Source organism: Cnephaeus nilssonii (genome assembly GCF_951640355.1).
Source record: "Cnephaeus nilssonii genome assembly, chromosome: 1".
Taxonomy (NCBI): domain Eukaryota; kingdom Metazoa; phylum Chordata; class Mammalia; order Chiroptera; family Vespertilionidae; genus Cnephaeus; species Cnephaeus nilssonii.
Genome location: NC_137072.1, coordinates 114,306,319 through 114,327,041, shown reverse-complemented (window position 1 = coordinate 114,327,041; position 20,723 = coordinate 114,306,319). Strand labels below are relative to the sequence as shown.

Here is a 20,723-nt window from a genome sequence, read left to right as displayed (position 1 = left end):
CTGGAGGACGCGCGGGTGGGCGTCGGGGCAGGGCTGAGGCATCAGGGGCGGGAGCGGCCCGCGTGGGTCGCGGAGGGTGGGAGGGCTGCCCCAGCATCGCAGGGCGAGGGGAAGTGGGCGGTGCGCACCGGGAGCGCGAAGTGGCCGGGGTCAGCCCGGTCAGCCGGGTGGGGGCGGTGGTGCCTTGTCTGGGGCGGGAGCGGGGAAGCTGGCAGAGGAGGGTGACCCGGAGGTGGGATTGGAAGAGGGCGTCGGGGCCAGCGCTCAGTCAGGGGCGGCAGGTGGGGGCCGGGCGCAGCCTCTCCGGGACCAGACTCCGCGCGGGCCGCTCAAGGATGCCCGAGGGCCAGGGGGCGCCTCCCTCTCCCCAGGCGGCACGGAGCGCCCCGGACAGAAGGTCGTCGGAGCCCGCGCTCTGCCCGCAGTCTCAGATTCTGGCCCCTGGGTCTCGGGGGTTCCGGGGGTTCCCGGGGTCCCCGGCCCCGCGGCGGGGCGCCGCCCACAGCTGCGTCCCGCAGAAGCTGGCCGAGGCGCGCAGCAGCCAGTACGGGCTGAACGTGTTCGTGGCGGGGCTGCTGCTGCTGCTGGCCTGGGCCGTGCACGCCGCGGGCGTGGGCAAGAGCCACCTGCTGTGCGCGCTGACGGCGCTCATGCTGCTGCAGCTGCTGTGGATGCTGTGGTACGTGGGCCGCCGCGCCGCGCACCGCCGCCTCGCCCGCCCCAAGGACACGCACGCCGGCGCGCGCTGGCTCCGCGGTGAGTGCGGGAGGGAGGCCGGCGAGTGCGCGGGCCCAGCCTGCTCGCCCGCCCGCTGGCTGCACCCGGGCCGCTCCGTGCCCGCCCCCCCCCCCCCCCCCCCCCCCGCCTGTTTCTCTGTTCTGTCTCCGTCTTCTGTGTGTCTTTCCTGGCTCTCCCAGCCCGCCCTCCCCGCCCTCCGGCCTTCCCCTTTCTTGGGGAAGCCTGGAGGCTGCAGTAGCCTCCTCTCTACCCTCAGGCTCAGGCCTTGCATCCCATGGTCAGAGCTTCCACTGAACCCAGGATGGATGCCATGCTCCCCCTCCTGGCATTCAATAACAACAACAACAATAATAATAATTATTATTATTATGTTGGTTAATCCTCATCCGAGGATATTTTCCATTGATCTTTTTAGAGAGAGTGGAAAGGAGAGGGAGAGACAGAGGGAAACAATGATGTGAGAGAGACACATCAATTGGTTGCCTCCTGCACGCACCGGACCAGGGCCAGAGAACAAGGTACATGCCCTTGACCGGGATCGAACCTGGGACCCTTCCCAGTCCGCAGACCAATGCTCTATCCACTGGGCCAAACCCGCGAGGGCCCCGGATGGCCTCTTTAGTTTTAACGCGGTGCTCCCGTCTCAGAGGCTTTTAGGTCCTGCCACAATATTGCGTGTTTCCATGTCTTCGCATATTCTGTTCCCTCCTCCTGGAATGCCCTTTCCCCCACCCCTCTCCCTTCCTCCCCAGTGTGTTCCCAACCTCCCCCCCGCCCGTCCCCTTTGAGGTTCTGACTGCACCCCCCCGACCCAGCTGTGCCCTGGGTGGACACTGTTCTACCTGTTGACACTCTTGTCCCCTCTACCAGGGGGGAGAGCTATGATGTTCGTCTCTTAGTCCTGGAGCCACTCAGGGCCCGGCACAGAGCAGGTGCTGAGAAAACGCAGGCGGGTGGGTGAAGGGTGGGCGAGCAGTGAAGGGTGGGGCGGTGGGGGACAGAAGCACCTGCTGGGCACTCACAACATGTGGATGGAAACTTCGTCAAGACAGGAGCCCTCCCCACCCTCCAGGAGCTTCCGCCCTTGAAAGGGAGGTAGACACGATGCGGGTCACAGGGGAGGCAGTGGGTGTCTGTGGAGAAGGCCCGTGTCTGAGAAACCATCACGGGGGAGGCCAGGTCCACACACCTCACACCTACTTGAACGAACGCTCATGTTTCAGTCTCACTTAGTGTGCCTTTCACTTCCCTTGCTTGACCCCCCAGTTTCTGCCCGTGTAGCCCGGAAATCACGCTTAGTAGAACCGATGACTGCCGGCGACAGGTGGGTGCCCAGCACTCATTTGTCCTCCTTCCCACCCTCCTTCCCTTCGAATGCCTGCCCCCAGGCCCCCTTCACCCACCTGCTCACTCCCAGGGGGCACCACGGCTCTCCGGGGGGAGCCATCGGGTCCTGGCCAGGTTCTGCCTTGTGCTATGACTCGTCGAATATGAGCCTTGTCATGCGGATGAGATTTTAGATTTCTCAGGCTCGGGGACTGTGTCTACTAGTAGTTCATGTTGCCTTTGGAAAAACTGGACCCAGCTCCAGGGCGGCCCAACTTCCTGTTCTGAAAATGGCTGTGTTAGGGAGGTGCTTGGTTTTGTGACTGCGAACGGCAGTGATCTGGCGCTGTATCAAACAAATAGAGGTGAAACGTTGCTTTGAGGATATTGACTTACACAGGCTAACAAACATTAGAAACACAGGCTTTGGACCTGTGCTTCCTGCAGCGGGAGGACCCTTTCTTTGTCCCCGCCCCCCCACTTCCTCCCTCCTCCCTCCGTCTGTTCTTCCTGTTCTCTTTCCCTCCCTCCTCCCACTTCCTGCATTCCTTCCCTTCTCTGTCACCCCTCCCCAACCCCAGCTCTCTCCTCCCTTCCTTCCTCTCTCCCTCTTTTTTTTCTCACTTTCTCCCTCCTTCCCGGAAGGCTCCAAGCTCTGGGGCCTGGGTGAGTGGGTGGATGGTGCTGCATTTCGGAAGATTGGGAGGACGGGGAGGAGCAGAAGTGAGAATGTGGAGCCAGGTGGCCATGGTGGCCATGTTGTCATGTGAGATGTCTATTGGACACTGAGCAGCGATAGGATAAATGAGGCAATAGAGAGAGCGCACACAGTAGGGGCTCACTAAATGGTGGCTGTTAGACACTCAGCAAGTTGCCCCATAATAACATAACCGTTCGGATGAGGCGTGTGGACCATGGAGATGGAACTGGCGTGGAAGGCGTGGCTCGCTGTCTGGCTCTATCACCATCACCTTTATTTTTTTTCTTCTTCTTTTTTAGAAATATATTTTTATTGATTTCAGAGAGGAAGGGAGAGGGAGAGAAAGATAGAAACATCAATGATGAGAGAGAATCATTAATTGATTGCCTCCTGCACGCCCCCTACTAGGGATCGAGCCTGCAACCCAGCCATGTGCCATTGACCAGAATTGAACCCTGGGACCCTTCAATCTGCAGGCCGATGCTCTATCCACTGAGCCAACCCGGCGAGGGCGCCATCACCTTTCTGAGTCCGGTTTGTTCATCAGTAAAATAAGAATCCCGGCCGCCTCTCAGGGAGGGGCTGGGAGATGTCGCGTGAACACAGTTTGCAAAGCATGTCCATCCCTCTCAGTGAGCCGGGGCTCGTCAAAGAAGCGAGAGGCCAATTATCCCACAAGAATGGCGGAGGTCACGGTGCCAAGGGAAGTGCCCTCAGCCCTGTGTCTGAGGTTTCCCTGGAACCCGAGCTGGAAAGACAGGTTCGGCCTCGCTCTGCCCTGGCCTCTGTGGCCGTCTCAGCTGTCTGCGGCTCGAGAAAGCCCGCCCGCCCGCCTGTGGAATGCCTGCAGTTTTCCAGAGAAAGTGTTTGGGTCTCAGTTGTAAGGCTTTTCCTTGAGCAGGAAATACTCTGTTCCATCTGCTGGGTGTGAGGCAGTGAGAACTTCCGTTGGCTGAGCACAGAAGTTTTATTCAAGGGTCTGAGAGTTTGCAAACTTAGAACGCAGGTAGGCAAAGCCCCAGAGGTGTTCCAAAGAAGGGTGAAAAGCTCACAGTTCTTAAAGTAAAAATTATATCCTTGAGGATAACCAGCCCTGCCTTGTTCGCTCTTTATAAAAATATATCTGTCACTGATTATTTTTTTAAAAAATATCCTTTTTTTCTTTTTTATTGATTTGAGAGAGAGAGGAAGGGAGAGGGAGAGAGAGAGAGAAACATCCATGGGAGAGAGAATCATGGATCGGCTGCCTCCTGCACGCCCCCTACTGGGGATCGAGCCTGCGACCCGGGCATGTGCCCTGACCGGGAATCGAACACCGACCTCCTGGTTCACAGGTTGACGCTCAACCACTGAGCCACGCCGGCCGGGCCTGCCTTGTTAGATCTTGACTTGGTCCAGCACAGCGGTCAGTCAGATGTCAGGGGCTGGCTGATGGGTGCCCTGTGTTTTGGAGGATGGGTGGAGGAGGTCTGCTCACATCCCGAGTCCTTCATGGGGGCACCTGAGGGTCCACTGTATATCCTCACGTTGACACGCAGGGGCCTGGTGCGTCTCCAGGCATGAGTGAACACGGGAAAGTTCAAAAGGTTAAGTTCTCAGGCTGGGTACGGCAAGTAAAAGGCAGTTTCCTCATACCTCGGCGTTCACATTGCCGATAACTTAGCAGCTCAATTAAAATGACCCCGTGTTATATTTGCCCTGTCTTCACTCTTTGCTTTGGGATGAAAAATACTGACCTGTTCTTAAAAATGTGGTAGAAACGATGGGTTATTAATCCAGAGACTGGTTGGGAAGAAACAGCAGCCCGGGGTGTGGGCACTGGCCCGAAGCCCGGGAAATAGCTGTTTCATCACATTAGTGACCAGCCCTCCTTCTGCTTTGCTTCGAGTCTCTTAACAGTGGGACAGGTAGTTGTTTTTAAAAAAATGTTTTTATTGATGTCAGAGAGAGGAAGGGAGGGGGAGAGAGAGAAACATCAATGATGAGAGAGAAGCATTTATCGGCTGCCTCCTACACGCCCCACACTGGGGATGGAGCCTGCAACCTGGGCATGTGCCCTGACCGGGAATCAAACCGTGACCTCCTGGTTCATGGGTCGATGCTCAACTACTGAGCCATGCTGACCGGGCTAGTTTATTGTTATTTTTACTCGTTTCTGCCCTGTCTGAAGCCCAGAGCAGTGTTACTAACACAGAATGGTGGGACTGGCAAGGAGAAGAACAGCCATGCGTATCGAGTGCATTTGGACGTTGGGAGCGTTGGCCCAGCTATTAGACACAGCAATTCTTTTTTTTTAAATTTTTATTTCTATTACATTGATTTTTAAAAATATATTTTATTGCTTTTTTACAGAGAGGAAGGGAGAGGGATAGAGAGTTAGAAACATCTATGAGAGAGAAACATCGACCAGCTGCCTCCTGCACACCTCCCACTGGGGATGTGCCCGCAACCAAGGTACATGCCCTTGACCGGAATCGAACCTGGGACCCTTCAGTCCGCAGGCCGACGCTCTATCCACTGAGCCAAACTGGCTAGGGCACACAGCAATTCTTTCTTGTGTATGTGTGTGAATACTCACCCTCAGATTGACTTCTTGTATGAGATGAGCTTTTTACAGAGTGACTTTTTCTTCAAATGAGGCACACCCAGGCACACCACACATTGCATCTCTGTGCAGCGTGCCATCCCGGGAAGTGGGCTGCTCGGAGCTCTCTGCTCATTGCCCCTCGAAGGACTAGAAGTGAAGGGCAGAGTGGCTGCTGACAGACCAGCCTGGGGCTGGGACAGGGGTAGGGGTGGGGTGGTGGCTATAGGAGACAGAGGTCCACAGCACAGTGGAGGGTTCGGGAAGCAGGTTGTCCTGTCGCATGTGTGAGAAAGTACATGTATGAGGAGGGGCGGGCGCTGTGGGGCGTGGTGGCAGAGACGGGGTGGAGGGGCAGGGACGAGGGCTACAGGACACAGACGCCCGGGCCCCGGTGCTCAGGGAGCCTGCAGTCTGCAGTGCAGCCCGGATGGACAAGGAGCAGCAAGTTCATGACCACCGCCTGGGCACCCCTGTGCTTTCCTGCCTTGAGGTGCATGTTCATCTTTTTTATTTTTTTTAAAAATATACTTTATTGCTTTTTTACAGAGAGGAAGGGAGAGGGAGAGAGAGTTAGAAACATCGATGAGAGAGAAACATCAATCAGCTGCCTTCTGCACACCTCCTACTGGGGATGTGCCCACAACCAAGATACATGCCTTTGACTGGAATCGAACCTGGGACCTTTCAGTCCACAGGCCGACGCTCTATCCACTGAGCCAAACCAGTTAGATCCGCATGCTCCTCTGACTGTGACTGCCTCTTCTCCCGCAGACGCAGCCCCTCCCAGACACGCCCGGCTTCCTTGTTCCGTCCTGGGAGTAGCGTCCGTGTATCCCAGCAGCCCTCAGTTCTCTGTATGTAGCAGTTTTATTGAGATACAGCCACCCAACTCCATGAGTCACCCATCTAGAGTGCACAACCCCGTGGCTTTTAGCGTATTCACAGGTAGGGTCAGGGTAGGGGACGTTTCTGTCCTCTCAAAAAGGACCCCTTATCCTTCAGTCACCACCCCCCTACACCTCTGTTCGCCTTGTAATGTTCTCAATGTCACAGCAATTCTTGAGGTGGGCGCTGTTCCCTGTGTACACCAGGAAGCCGAAAGGGCCGAGAAGGAGGGTTGAGCCCCCCTTGCTGGCAGCATTGGGATAGAGTGAGAAAGAGAAGAGGAACCCGCTCCTTGCTTCGGGCAGAGGGTGTGATATGAAGGGTGACAGAGAAGGCATAGCCCTACTTTCATCTCACCTCTGTCTTCTCCATGGAGCGGAAGGACTGGAGAGAGCAGCAGAGAAGGCAGCTACGCCCACAGCATGGGGGCGACCTCGCGGTGGCTGAGCAGAGCCTGTGGTCTGCTTTGGTTCACACGCTGGACTGAGTCCCCACTCGGTGCCAGGCACTGGCTGAGCAGTAGGGGGTGGGTGATCAGGCATGGCCGGCCCTGCATATCGATTACCCAGACAATGCAGGCAGCCGACAGGATGGCTAAGAGCATAGCCCCCAGGCAGGGCGTGGATGGCTCTGCACCAATGAGATAGGCCTTTAGAAATCACGTACTCCCCTCTGCTTGCTCCTCTTGTCCCCCAGTCCCCATCTCTTCACCCTGAGATCTTTGAAAGGCAAAATCTCTGCTTCCCACTCCAACTTTGTTCTATGTCACAAGTCTCTACTGAGCCTGTAAATCACACGTTTCCAGACAGTCTCTCTTCATCCCTTTGGATTTAATGCCTCTTACTTATTTTCTCTTCTATTAATCTATTTATCTCCATCCATCCATCCATCCATCCATCCATCCATCCATCCATCCGTCATCCATCATCCATTTTCCTCCCTTCTTCCTTTGCTCCCTCCCTCCTTTCTTTCCTTTTCTCCTTCCCTCCATTATACATCCATCTGCCTCTCCAATTTGCCAAGTGTATTGCTCGCTATTGCTCCTTCTCCTCTTCACCTTCCCTAACTGTGAAGACTGGTTGTTTGGTTAAAGCCCTTTGTCAGGCGAGTTACAGGGATGACATTTCTCTCTGACCCTCAGTGTGTTTTTCTGACCACCCATCATCACCCTCAGTTCTCTTCTAGACTCTGCTCTTCTCCGTGTACTTAGAACATCCCGACACTTCTTCTCTATTCATTTATTTGTTTTCTGTCTTCCCCACTAGAATATTAAACTCACTGAGGCAGATACGTTTTTTTGTTCTGTTAATCCTCACTCGAGAATATTTTTTGCATTGATTTTTAGAGAGAGTGGAAGGGATGGACGGGGGAGAGAGAGAAACATTGATGTGCGAATGGCACATCCATTGGTTGCCTCCCACACATGCCCCTATAGGGGCCGGGGATTGAACCTGCAACCCAGGTACATGCCCTTAACCAGGAATCGAACCGATGACCCTTCAGTGCATGGGAAGATGCTCTGATCATTGAGCCACACTGGCCAGGGCTGGATATTTTCTTCTATTGCCCTTCTTATATCCCCAGTGCCCATGACAGTGCTTGGACCATAGTTGTTTCTTGACAAATAGTTGCTGAACAAATTACATTTTGCATGTCTTCAAATATCTTCCTGTCTTTTGCCCTGACAAGTGAGGATGCCTTGGTGGGAAGAGGAGGGTCCTTGATCTGCAGTCCTTCCCTAGCTGTGGGCTCCCTCCCCCACCCCCCCACCTCACCCCCCCCCCCCAGCCTCCAGTTTCCCAGGCTGCAGACCAGACGCCTGCTGCCAGCTCATCCCTCTGCTCTGTGCACACCCCAATTTGTGCAACATTCCACCTGTGCATATTTGTCTCCCCAGCAATCTTGTTGGTTTACCTTTGAGCCCCTGGCAAATGCCTCATGCACAGTATTTGTTGTATAAATAGATGGGTGAATGAACCCATGGGTGGTGAAGGGATGGAGGCAGAAAGGACTTTGAGAGTGTGAGAAGGTCCCTGATGTATTCATCACAGCCCTTGAGATGCCAGTGACGGAGATGTTCTAGACCAGTGGTTCTCAGGGTGGGGTCCCAGACCACCAGTATCAGCCCTACTTGGCAGCTTCTTAGAGATGCAAATTTGGGGGCTCCACCCCAAACCCAGTGAATCAGAAACTAAGGGGAGGAGGTAGAGCCCAGCTAGGGGTGTTATAACACCCTCCCCCACCCCGACCCTGGTGATTCTGATGTAGGATCCAGTTTGAGAACCGCTGCTGTGGACGAGTCTCATTGTAGACAGAAAAACCGGGGCTGGGAGCAGGGAAGGGACTTGCCTGAGCTCACTGGACTGGTGCCAGGTCCCCATAGCGGCTGCCTGTGACTCGCCACCCCAACCACCTGCCTCGCCTGCTCTTGCTCTGTCTCTTTGTAATCAACACGAACTGTGCGTTTGTCCAGCCAGTTCAAAGCACTGCGATTGAATCTCCTCTTACAAAGGCTCTGGTTTCACCGGGTTTTTCCAGGACTTAAGAAAATGGGACTTAGCGTTGTTTCTATATGGCTTTGAGCTACGGCAAGGAGCCAGGCGATTGCATTACTGCTCACGGCGGGGGGCGGGGGCGCTCCTCGGCGGGGCTGTAATGTTATCGCTCCCTGTGAGGGCCCCTGCCCTTCGCTCTCTCACGCCGTGAAGCATGTCACACACGATCCGGTTTCCTCCGTCCGCGGGAGAGAACGTGTGAACGGCGCTCAGCGCTGGCCCCGAGGAGGGATTGGAAACTCTGATGTTGATCAGTCCCCACGGTCACTACGTTTTTCTTGCTAATTGCTTCATTTGTTGCAAGTTTCTAGTTCATGTCTTTTGTACGTTCCTTTCCAGTCTCTTTCTTATATGCATGTTCTTTGTTTGTTTTTATTTTTGGCCAAAACCACGCTAGATAGACCATCAGAGAAAGTTCCTTCTCTTCTTCATGTCATGCAGCACAGACCCCTCCGTGTCACTGCCATGGAGCCCTAACCTATCACCGAAAACACACACTTTCCATTTTAAAACAGTTTTAGGTTTGTAGATGGGCTGCGGAGATAGTGAGTTCCCGTAGGCCTCTGTGCCTTCGCCTTTCTCCTCCTTCTCCTTCTCCTCCTCCTGCTCTCCTTCTCCTTCTCCTTCTCCTTCTCCTTCTCCTTCTCCTTCTCCTTCTCCTTCTCCTTCTCCTTCTCCTTCTCCTTCTCCTTCTCCTTCTCCTTCTCCTCCTCCTCCTCCTCCTCCTCCTCCTCCTCCTCCTCCTCCTCCTCCTCCTTCTCCTCCTCCTCCTCCTCCTCCTCCTCCTCCTCCTGCTCTCCTTCTCCTCCTTCTCCTTCTCCTTCTCCTTCTCCTTCTCCTTCTCCTTCTCCTTCTCCTTCTCCTTCTCCTTCTCCTTCTCCTTCTCCTTCTCCTCCTCCTCCTCCTCCTCCTTCTCCTTCTCCTCCTCCTCCTCCTCCTCCTGCTCTCCTCCTCCTCCTCCTCCTCCTCCTCCTTCTCCTCCTCCTCCTCCTCCTCCTCCTCCTGCTCTCCTTCTCCTCCTTCTCCTTCTCCTCCTCCTCCTCCTCCTCCTCCTCCTCCTCCTCCTCCTGCTCTCCTTCTCCTCCTTCTCCTTCTCCTTCTCCTTCTCCTTCTCCTTCTCCTTCTCCTTCTCCTTCTCCTTCTCCTTCTCCTTCTCCTTCTCCTTCTTCTTCTTCTTCATTGACTTCAGAGAGGAAGGGAGAGAGAGAGAGAGAGAGAGAGAGAGAGAGAGAGAGAGAGAGAGAGAGAAACACCAATGATGAGAGAGAATCATTGATCGGCTGCCTCCTGCACGCCCCACACTGAGGATTGAGCCCACAACCCGGGCAAGTGCCCTGACCAGGAATTGAACCGTGACCTCCTGGTTCCTAGGTTGACGTTCAACCACTGAGCCAGGCCAGTGGGGCCCTTTATTCTTTAGGGAACAGGATTTTAGGCCAGAGAACCGAGAGTTTTGAACAGAACAGTGACACTGTTAGACGGATCATTTTGGGAGAGAAGCTTCCAGGGGCCTGCTCTTGACTCTGCCAGCCTGTTGGGTGTATGTCCTTTGTCAGACCCCGGATGTGCATGGGGTGGGTACATGGGTACACAGGACACACACCTGTCTTCCAGTTTCAGCCTGTCAGGCCAATAGTAGAACTTGTTAGCTATGCATATTATTTTTAATTGTGGTAAAATACACACGACCAAGTGTGCCAACGTAATCATGTTAAGTGTGCGGTTGAGAGTGTTAAGTACAGTCATGTTGTGCAACTAATCTCCAGAGCTTTCATCTTGCGAAACTGCACCCACTCCCTCCTCGCCCTGCCCCTCTGTGAACGTAACTGCTCTCAGGAGCTGCAGTCCGTGGTGTCACACAGTAGGGCTTATTTCACCTGGCGTGGCGTCCTCACGGTTCGTGCACGTGGTTGCACGTGTCAGATGGGCCTGCCGTGTGGACAGAGCCCGTGTTGGTCACCGGTCCTCTGCTGGTGGGAGCTGGGGAGCTTCCTCCGCCTTTTGGCTGCTGTGAGGGATGCGCCCGGAGCGCGGCTGTAGAAACTTCTCTTCCCGTCCCTGCTTCCAGTGTGTGTGGGTGTGTGCCCAGAGGTGGAATTGCTGGGTCACCCAGAAATGCAATTCTTTTTGAGAACCTGCCGTACTGTTTTCTATAGCGCCTGCACCACCTTACCGTCACATCAGCGTGCACAGGGTTCCAATTCCCCACAGCCTTGCCAGCATTGTTATCCTCTCTCTCTCTCTCTCTCTCTCTCTCTCTCTCTCTCTTTCTCTCATCTCTTCCCCCCCCCCCCCCCCCCAGAGGCCTCCCGGGAGAGGACCTGGTTTTTATTTGCACTTCCCTGCTGATGAGGGATGTTGAGCATCTTTTCATGTGTTCATTCACCATTTGTTTCCTTTGGAGAAATGTCTGCTCAAGTCCTTTGCTCATTTTTAAATTAGGTTGTATTTTTTGTTGCCCTTAAATCAGAGTTCTTTGTAGATTCTGGATGCTAACGCCGTATCAGATACGATTTATAAATATTTGATGGTGTCCTTTTTTTTTTCTTTAAATGTATTTTTATTGATTTCAAAGAGGAAAGGAGAGGGAGAGAGAGAGAGAGAAATATCAATGATGAGAGAGAATCATTGATTGGCTGCCTCCTGCTCTCCCCCTACTGGGGATTAGCCCACAACCCAGGCATGTGCCCTTGACCGGAATCGAACCCAGGACCCTTCCGTCCGCAGGCCAACGCTCTATCCACTGAGCCAAACCAGCTGGGCTGGTGTCCTTTGTTGTACAAACTTTTTCTTTTCCTTTTGATGTGGCCCAATTTATCTACTTTTGCTTTTGTTGCCTGTGCTTTTGGAGTGACAGTCAATAAATCATCGCCAAGTCCAACATTGTACAGATTTCCCCCTACGCGTTCTTCTCAGAGTTTTCCAGCTTTACGTTCTGCATTTAAATCTTAGATTCACCCCGAGTTAATTTTTGGACATAATCTGTGAAAAGGAAGGGTCCAGCTCTCTTCTTCCTCACCCCCGTTTGTTGAAATGGCTGTCCTTTCTCCAGTGAGTGGTCTCGTCTCCCTTGTGGGAGATCATTCGAGCACATGTGCGAGGGTTTGCTATAATCTGTGAAATGCTGTCAGTGAACAGTAACCCTTGTACGTGTTTCTGCCCTCGCCCATGCAGGTAGCATCGCCTTGTTTGCCGTCATCACCGTCGTCCTTGGATGCCTCAAAATCGGGTACTTCGTTGGGTTTTCTGACTGCTTGTCCCTCACCGAGGGCGTGTTCCCCGTCACGCACGCGGTGCACACGCTGGTGCAGGTACAGCACGCTGTTAGGGATGCTGCCTCTGTGTCCCAGGGCGTCCGAAATGGGGATGCTGCCTCTGTGTCCCAGGGCGTCCGAAATGGGGCCCGTGCGGCAGCGGGCAAAGACTGGCCCGGATCGAGGCAGCTTTTCCCGTGAAGCACTTGACCTTTGCTCTGGACGCTGGGGTAGGAGCTGTTCACCGGGTGGTGTAAGCAGGCTAACGGGGCGAGGACAAGCGTTCGTGCAACATCCTCAACTACCGCGCCACCATTTCCGCCCAAACCTGGAGGCCCCCCTCTGGTTCTCACCCCGCTCCCGGGCCCTGCCCCCACCAGGAAGGGCTCTGCCCCCGGAGATGAGGAGGTTCGGAGAGCGACTTGCCATGCTGAGGGTGGGAGGCCCCGGGTGCCCCAGCATTCACGCCCCTCCCCCCTGAGTTTTAGGCCTCTGGGGTGTGCAGACATAGCGACGGTCCCCACTGAGGCGCCCTCTCTCATTTATTCCCGTCTAGGTGTACTTTCTCTGGGGACACGCCAAGGACATCATCCAGTCTTTCAAAACCCTAGAAAGGTAAAACCGGGACCAGTGCTTTACGCGTTGAGCCCGGGGTTCCTTTAGAACAAGCAGAACCCGCCAGTGCCCTCTTGATGGGTTACAGACCTGAGACCAACGCTCCCTCCATCCCAGCAAGCAGAACCTTTGCTCCTGGCTGGGATGAGGCCCTCTGACCTTCAGGCCCTTCCTGCAGGGACAGGGAGAGCGACACACACATCAGTGATGAGAGAGAATCACTGACCAGCTGCCTCCTGCACGCCCCCTACTGGGGATCGAGCCTGCAACCTGGGCATGTGCCCTGACCGGGAATCTAACCGTGACCTGGTTCATAGGTCGATGCTCAACCACTGAGCCAGGCCAGCCAGGCTTGCTGTTTGTTTTGTTTTTTAATTTCATTTATTTTTTAAAATATATTTTATTGATTTTTTTTACAGAGAGGAAGGGAAAGGGATAGAGAATTAGAAACATCAATGAGAGAGAAACATCAATCAGAGAAACATTGATCAGCTGCCTCCTGCACACCCCCTACTGGGCATGTGCCCGCAACCAAGGTACATGCCCTTGACTGGAATCGAACCCGGGACCCTTCAGTCTGCAGGCCGATGCTCTATCCACTGAGCCAAACCGGTTAGGACTGTTTTTTTTTTAATGTGGCCACTGGAAAATGCAAGGCCACACACGCGTGTCTCGCGTTACCTGCGTGTGGACAGCGCTGCTGCAGGCCGGGTACCTGGCATTTCCCGCCAGGACTTGTCCTCCGAGGGGACTCTGAGGGGTAGGGCGTGTCCTGCTCGGCCTCGCTTGTTGAGTGGTTGCACACAGTCTCTCTCTGTCTCTGGCCAGTGAGTGGTGTGAACCAAGTACGCACACAGCTGGACATGCCCTGTTTTGCTTGAAGGAGCAAGCGTTCAACGTTCCTGAGTTACTGACCACCTTTAGGTTTTAGGTTTAGACTTTCCTAGGAAACCGGGAGGATTTGGCAATCCCAGTGTGCATGGCAGCAACCAGCTGGAGCTGTGCCGCCAGATGGGGCTGCCCCTCCGTGTGCCGCAGTCCCCACCCCTCCCTGTTGTGCCCCGACTCGCCTTCTCCATCCACATTTCCCGCCGGCCCGAAGGCTCGGGACTTGCCACCCGGACTTGCTGCTTTCTTCTGCCCTTGCGCGACAATCTCCCAGCACCCCGTGCTCTCAGTACATTCAGGGACCTTCTCCGGATCCAGGAGTTCCTCTCACCAGTTTGAGTCCTTTCCTTTTCTCATGAGTGAGGTTTAGCGGAGCAGTCATTTGAAAGCAGAGCTGAAAACATACGCTGAGATCAGACGTGGCTCACGGAAGCTGTCTCTGTTGTGGTCTGGGGGCACCAGAGCCTCGCAGGAGAGGGCAGCCGGCAGGAGGCAGTGCCGCCCGCCCTGAGCTTGCAGGGCAGTTTCCACATCAAACCAACAGGCACTGCAGCCCACAGGGCGCTCGCCTGGCAGAGCGTCCGTGTCGCGGTGGGTGGCGCCCTCATCACCTCCTCGGGTTCGGGGGGTCCGGGCTTGGACAACCGCCACGGGGCCAGAAAAGAGGAGGAGAAGGGCAGCTGTGTGCATTGGGAGTCGAAGAAACGCCGGCGGCGGGAGGCAAACGCGTTGCCTGCACTTGTGAAGGGCTCTGTCCCGTGGCCCCGGCACTCTCAGGAGGCCGGTTCCTTCCCCAGGGGCGCCTGTGCATCGCGCACCTGCGTCACTCGTGGGAGCTCCAGGGGGGTCAGCTGGGGTTAGAACTCAGAGGGGAGTCAAGGCCAGGGTTGAGGACCCACTTGCACGGTTGTCCTGCAGGCTGATCACGGCCACGCTGTTCTTGGTGGGACAGGGAGGGGCAGACTTCCTCTGGGCCTCTGCTCTCCAAGGAGGAGCCATCCGTACATGCCAGTTTCCAGGAACGACACCCCCAACCCCCAATCACCAACTACGCCTGCTACATGCCAGGCCCACTGCTGCCTACCCTGGAGGCTACCACTGTGACTCCATCACAAACCTGCAGGCAGGGGGAGACGCTGGAGGTTTTGAAATAGGCAGTGACCCCATTAGAACCATAGTCCCTACACATCTCCCCTGTCCACCGAGGCCAGCATCCACCTCCCTTTTCTCCCTTCACATGGCATAGCGGCCAGGGCAGGTCTCTGGGGTTAGACTACAGCCCTGCTGCTTACTGACTCTTCACACCCCGATACCACTCCTCACTCTGTTTGTGACCTCATTTCTGAGCCTGCCGGAGACATCAGAAGCTCACCAATGTCGTCACAGACAGGCTCTTTTTAAAAATATATATGTTTATTTATTTCACAGAGGAAGGGAGAGGGAGAGAGAGAAACGTCAATGATGAGAGAGAATCATTGATCGGCTGCCTCCTGCATGCCCCCTACTTGGGATCAACCCTGCAACCCGGGCCTGTGCCGTGGCCAGGAATAGAACCGTGACCTCCTGGTTCGTAGGTTGATGCTCAACCACTGAGCCACGCTGGCTGGGCCAGAACAGGCTTTTTAATGTTTCCACTCTGCCATCCTCAGTGGGTTAGGGTTTCATCCCGTGCTGGTTGCTTCATGGTCACAATATTGCTGCCAACACTCCAGCCTTCATGTTCAAGGCTGGGAAGAAAGGGAAGAATGACAGTAAGTCTGCCTTTCTTATGCTTATCTTACTCGTTAAGAAAATAAACGCTTTCAGTACCTCACATCCCACTGCCACCATGGCTGTGTCTAGCTGCAAGGGAGGCAGACAGCAAGTCTCGGGCTTGGCTCAGTGTGGTCAGAGGTAGGTGGCGAGGCAGAGGGGGCGGATGATGATTGTTGGGTTGGCCAACCAACAGCAGTGGCATTCCCAACTCTCCCGACGTCCGCTGTAGCCCTGCCATCGTCCCCTCATTGTTCTCTCCTCTTCCCCTCTAGGAGAAAGGGCCTGGGGTATCATAGGGTTCATTGCCTGCTTTCAACAAATTCCCTTCCCCGCATCCCTGATTCCAAGACCCAGTTTCTTTTTGTCCCAGTGAGTTGAGGACTGGCAGGTTCAAGGTTAAGGCAGAATGCCGAGGCGGTGGTTTGGGTAGTTCTCGTGGAACTGCCCCTCCCAGCCAGTCAGAGGACTCACCTAGGGACCGAGCGGCCAGATGAAACCAGGGTCATGGCTAAGAAGGAGGCCTGTGCGTGTGCGCGTGTGTGCACACACGTGTGTATGCAATGTCTGTGTGTTTTGCAGGTTCGGGGTGATCCACTCGGTGTTCACCAACCTGCTTCTGTGGGCCAACAGCGTCCTGAATGAGTCAAAGCACCAGCTGAATGAGCACAAGGAGCGGCTCATCACCCTGGGCTTCGGCAACATCACCATCGGTGAGTGTGCGCGTGGCGGCTGCCGCGCTGGCGCGCCCAGGAGACCTGCACACACCAGAACGTCCCGAGGCCCGCAGACAGCCCCCACCCCCCGAGTCTGCCTACTGGCCCCGTGAGTAGGGGTGCTGAGTGTAATGAGAGGGTTCCTCCGTGACTCAGGGCTTGTCAGACCGCAGGGTGATCATCTGGGTCACCCTCTGCACGGCCCAGGTTGGCATGGAAATGCATGACTTTGTGTACACCTGTGGGAGATGGGCGGTTGTGTCTGCCTGTGTTTAATTAAGGCCTTACAAGCCTTTAGTTCTTTCTCCTGAAAGTATAGCTTTTAAAAACCCGGGGCCGTCTAATGGTAGGTTTGGGTTCATTGGCTTTAGTTCATTTGAAGTTTGCGTCGAGGTCTACGTTGCTTGTCATGTCGGCCCTCCTCGTTCCTCCTTGCTCCTGTGGGAGAGCCTGCAGCACTAACCACCTTTCTGTTTTCTTCCCAAGTCCTTCAGCTTCAACACTGGGACCCTGGGGTTGAGAGGAACGTGGGGTAGAGGAAGGGCCGGCGGACTGGGGACTGGGTTTGGGTCTTGTTCCCATCACATGTTAGCTTTGGTTGTGTATTTCCTCATTTACCCCCAGCAGGTCCCCTCCTGGCTATGGAGCGTGTCTTTGTGACATGGCCAGTGCCTTCCAGAAGGTGGTGGGACTTGCCCTCCTGCCGCTGGGGCTGGCGGTGCTGTCTTAGGCCCCACCTGGCGGCATCGGATGGAAAATCTCTGCTGAGGAGATGGGCCTTCCCCTCACGAAGTTACTTTTCAATAATAATGTTTAAATCACATGTAAATCACATTCACACTGAGAGTTTAGGAAGCACAGGGAGGCAACATCGAGAAGAAATCATGGACTCTGCACCATCACCTCACAGTGCTGAGTGTTGGTTGTGTCTCAGTGAAGCTGGGAAAAGGGACGCATAAAAGTTTCCTTTGCTGGAAAACAGAAAAGAAAAACCAGTGGCCATTTTCCTCCCAGAGATGACCATTGTTAGCATTTCCATTTATGTCTTTCCCGATTTTTCTATGTCTGTCTCTCTGTCATCTATAGATCTGTAATTTACAAAAGCAGAGTCATGCTCTGGATGCTTTGGCAAGCTGCTTTAAAAAAAATTGAAATTCTGTTTTAAAATATGTTTTTATTGATTTCAGAGAGAGGAAGGGAGAGGGAGAGAGAGAGAGAGAGAGAAACATCAATGATGGGAGAGAATATAGATCGGCTGCCTCCTGCATGCCCCACACTGGGAGTCGAGCCCCACAACCTGGGCATGTGCCCTGACGGGGCATCGAACTGTGACCTCCTGGTTCATAGGTCGGCATTCAACCACCGAGCCACTCCTGCCGGGCGGCAAACTGCGTTTTGGTTCAACGATACCTTGCGCACAGTTGTGTGTGTTGCTAAGTAAATTTCTACATTTCTAATAGATTGATAATATGATATTCCAGTGGAGGGAGAAAATGTGATTCATGTAATTAATTCTCTTTTGGGGGTGTTCATGGTTGTCAATGTAGCCAGGATATGAAACGTGATAATGAGCCGTGAAATCAAGCTTTTCATTCCCCGGGGAAACCCCAGCGAGCGTGCCCGCAGCGACAGTGCCTTCGGCTTGTCCATGTCACGGTGGCCCCTCTCTTCCTAGAGCTAGATGACCACACGCCGCCGTGCAACTGCTCCCCGCCGGCTCTCTGCGCCGCCATCTCCCACGGCATCTACTACCTCTACCCTTTCAACATCGAGTACCAGATCCTGGCTTCCACGATGCTCTACGTGCTGTGGAAGAACATCGGGCGCAGCGTGGACAGCCGTCAGCCCCGGAAGATGCAGTTCCGGTTCCAGGGGGTGGCGGTGGGCTCGGGCCTGGGCCTGGCCGTGCTGGCGGCCACCATCGGGGTGGTGGCGGTGTACCTGATCCACATCGGCCGCTCCAAGACCAAGAGCGAGGCTGCGCTCACCCTCTTCTACCTGTACGCCAGCGCCCTGCTGACGCTCATGGGGGCCGCGGGGCTGGCCGGCCTCCGGCTTTACAGGCTCCACGAGCAATCACTGGACGAGTCCAGAAACCCGGCCCGCAAACTGGACGCGGACCTCCTGGTGGGCACGGCCTCCGGCTCCTGGCTCCTGTCCTGGGGCTCCATCCTGGCCATCCTCTGCGCCGGGGCCCGCCCCGCCTACACCTGGTACAACCTGCCCTACTCCGTCCTGGTCATCGCGGAGAAGTACATCCAGAACCTGTTCATCATCGAGGCCGCGCACCGAGCGCCCGGCACGCCCCGCGAGGACATCGGGGCCCTGCGGGTGGCCGTGGTCTGCAACGGCAGGGCCGCACCGCTGGCTTCTTCCTGCCTCAAGAGCGATGCTGTGGCCCGGGACCTGGGCAGCCAGATGCCACCTGCGGCCAACGGAAGTCTGTGCCTGAGAGAAGTCGGTGGCCCAGGGCAGGCGGAGCCGAGCTGGGCAGGGGCCCCGGGCCCGGCCTGCCGCCCCCGCCTCGGGCAGGGCCGCACCCAGAGGAGCCTCCTGAGGAACATCGCAGCCTTCTTGTTCCTCTGCAACATCTCGGTAATCTGCTTCCCTCCTGCCCCAGCCCTGCACCCCCGCTTCTCTAGAACCTACTGCTGTGTACGAAACGACCCCCACACTCGGCAACGTAAACGCACCCACATTATCTTTCAGGGTGTCTCTGGGTCAGGAATCCAACCCTGGCTGGGCGTCTCTGCTCAGGGCCCCTCACGGGGCAGTCCAGCTGCCGGCCGGGCTGCAATCATTTCAAGGCTTGGCGGTGGGGTGGGAGGGGGCCGGTTTCCAGCCCACCTATGTGGCTGCTGGCAGGAGGCAGTTCCTTGCTGAGATCTCCCGCAGGTCCTGGCCACGTGGCCTCTCCGTAGGGCAGCTCACCACGTGGCAGCCGCTTCCTCTCTTGCAAGAGGGGATGAGCGAGGTGGGTCGCAGGGTCCTTGCAACCTAACCCCAGAAGTGACATCCCCTCACTTTGTCCTATTCTGTTTGTTGGAAGCGAGTCCCTAGGTTCAGCACAACACGAGGGGGCGGGGCTCCATGAGGTGGGGTCCCAGGGATCATCCGAGAGGCTGCCTGCACCGCGTGGGAAGGAGAGCTGCAGAGGCGAGCGGTCCATTTAAGGGGAGGCGGAGGAACAGGGACAGGGAGACTGAGGAGGGGGACCAGTGTGTAGGTTCCACGAGCAACAAAAATAATAGGTTTTGCAAATTAGTTGCCATTGTATTCTCATCGGAGCCCTCGGAGACAGGTGTTGGTGTTCCCATCTTACAGATGAGGAAACTGAGGCTTGGAGAAGCTGTAGCCTAGCAGTAGCAGGAGTAGCATGAACTCAGGTCTGGCTCCAAAGCAGGTGCTCCCCCCCCCGCCCCCCCGACCAGGGGGATGCGGGCAGGGTCTGGGCTGCGCTCTAAGCCGAGGACAGGCCAGCGAGGACACCACAGAACTCACAGCCCAGACCGTGTGGCCGAGGGCTCCAAGCACCATTGTAGGTACCTGCAGGCAGGTGTGGCCCACAGGCGCCCTCGGCTGTAGGTAAACCCTGGGGGCGCAGGGGGCACAGAGGGAGTTCCTGCCCAGACTGGTTGCATCCAGGAGGGCTTCCTGGGAGAGGTGGTGTCTCAGGACTTGGAGGAAGGTAGGATTTAGCAGAGGGAAGCCAGGTGGTCCCTGAGAGAGAGGCAGGAGCCGAGCCCTGAAGACTCGGGAAAGGAAGGCGCAGTGGGGACCGCACAGCCCTGGGGCAGAGGCTGCGCATCACTGACGGCGTGCCTCAGGCTCCCTGCCCCGGGGGCCCCGGGATTGGCTGGGGTCCCTCGGCGGCGGCCAGGACTGGTCTCCCTTCTCTTGCAGCTGTGGATCCCTCCTGCCTTCGGCTGCCGGCCCGAGTACGACAACGGCTTGGAGGAAATCGTCTTTGGCTTCGAGCCCTGGATCATCGTGGTCAACCTGGCCATGCCCTTCTCCATTTTCTACCGGATGCACGCAGCTGCCTCCCTCTTTGAGGTCTATTGTAAGATCTAGTCTGCGTGCACATGAAAGGCCGGGCGCGGGGTGCGCGAACAAGGGCGCTCCCCGGAGCCACCTGGGGTGGCCAGGCTGGGCAAACATTGCCTCACAGATGCCAGGCTTGCCTTTTGTCTGCCCGGGTTGTGTCCCGTGGGCCGGATGGCCCATCACCCCGGGTGAATGTCAACAAGTTAGGTCAGAATCGATGAGGCGGCTGAAATCCGTCCCTGTTCGTTCATTCTAGCCCAAGCCCATTTTATCTCCTTCCAAACGAGGGCCTCTGTTTTTGAAGAATGGGATCCTCGGTTGGAAAACTGTTTATCCCGTTTGTTTTTCATAAAAACCACCTTGTGTTTGCAATCCATCATGTGACTGCGTTTAGCCTTTCACTACCGTCTGCGGAGGTGAATCACCCCATAGACGGCACCCTCCCCGGAGCTGGCAAATGTCGATACGATCACATTTAGTCTCTATTGTACTTTCTGCCGGTGCTTAATTTTTTAACAGTTATTTTTATGGTTTGGATGGAAATTTTTGCGTCGATCCATCTAAAGACATATTTCTTACCTGAGACTTGGCACATTTTCGTTTGTGATCATTTTGAAGTTTTTTTAAAAATACGGACTTGACTGTGTTCTCTCTCACGGT

General features: G+C 55.5%; 1 protein-coding gene across 1 annotated transcript; it reads left to right on the top strand.

Moving 5' to 3' along the window:
* Positions 1-335: 335 nt before the first annotated feature.
* OTOP1 (otopetrin 1) lies at positions 336-20,090 on the top strand (the record flags this gene model as incomplete). Its single annotated transcript, XM_079777297.1, has 6 exons — positions 336-760; positions 11,970-12,102; positions 12,602-12,660; positions 15,883-16,013; positions 17,692-18,611; positions 19,920-20,090. The coding sequence occupies 6 exons, from the start codon at positions 336-338 to the stop codon at positions 20,088-20,090; spliced, it is 1,839 nt and encodes a 612-aa protein (XP_079633423.1).
* Between the last annotated feature and the right edge of the window lie 633 nt (positions 20,091-20,723).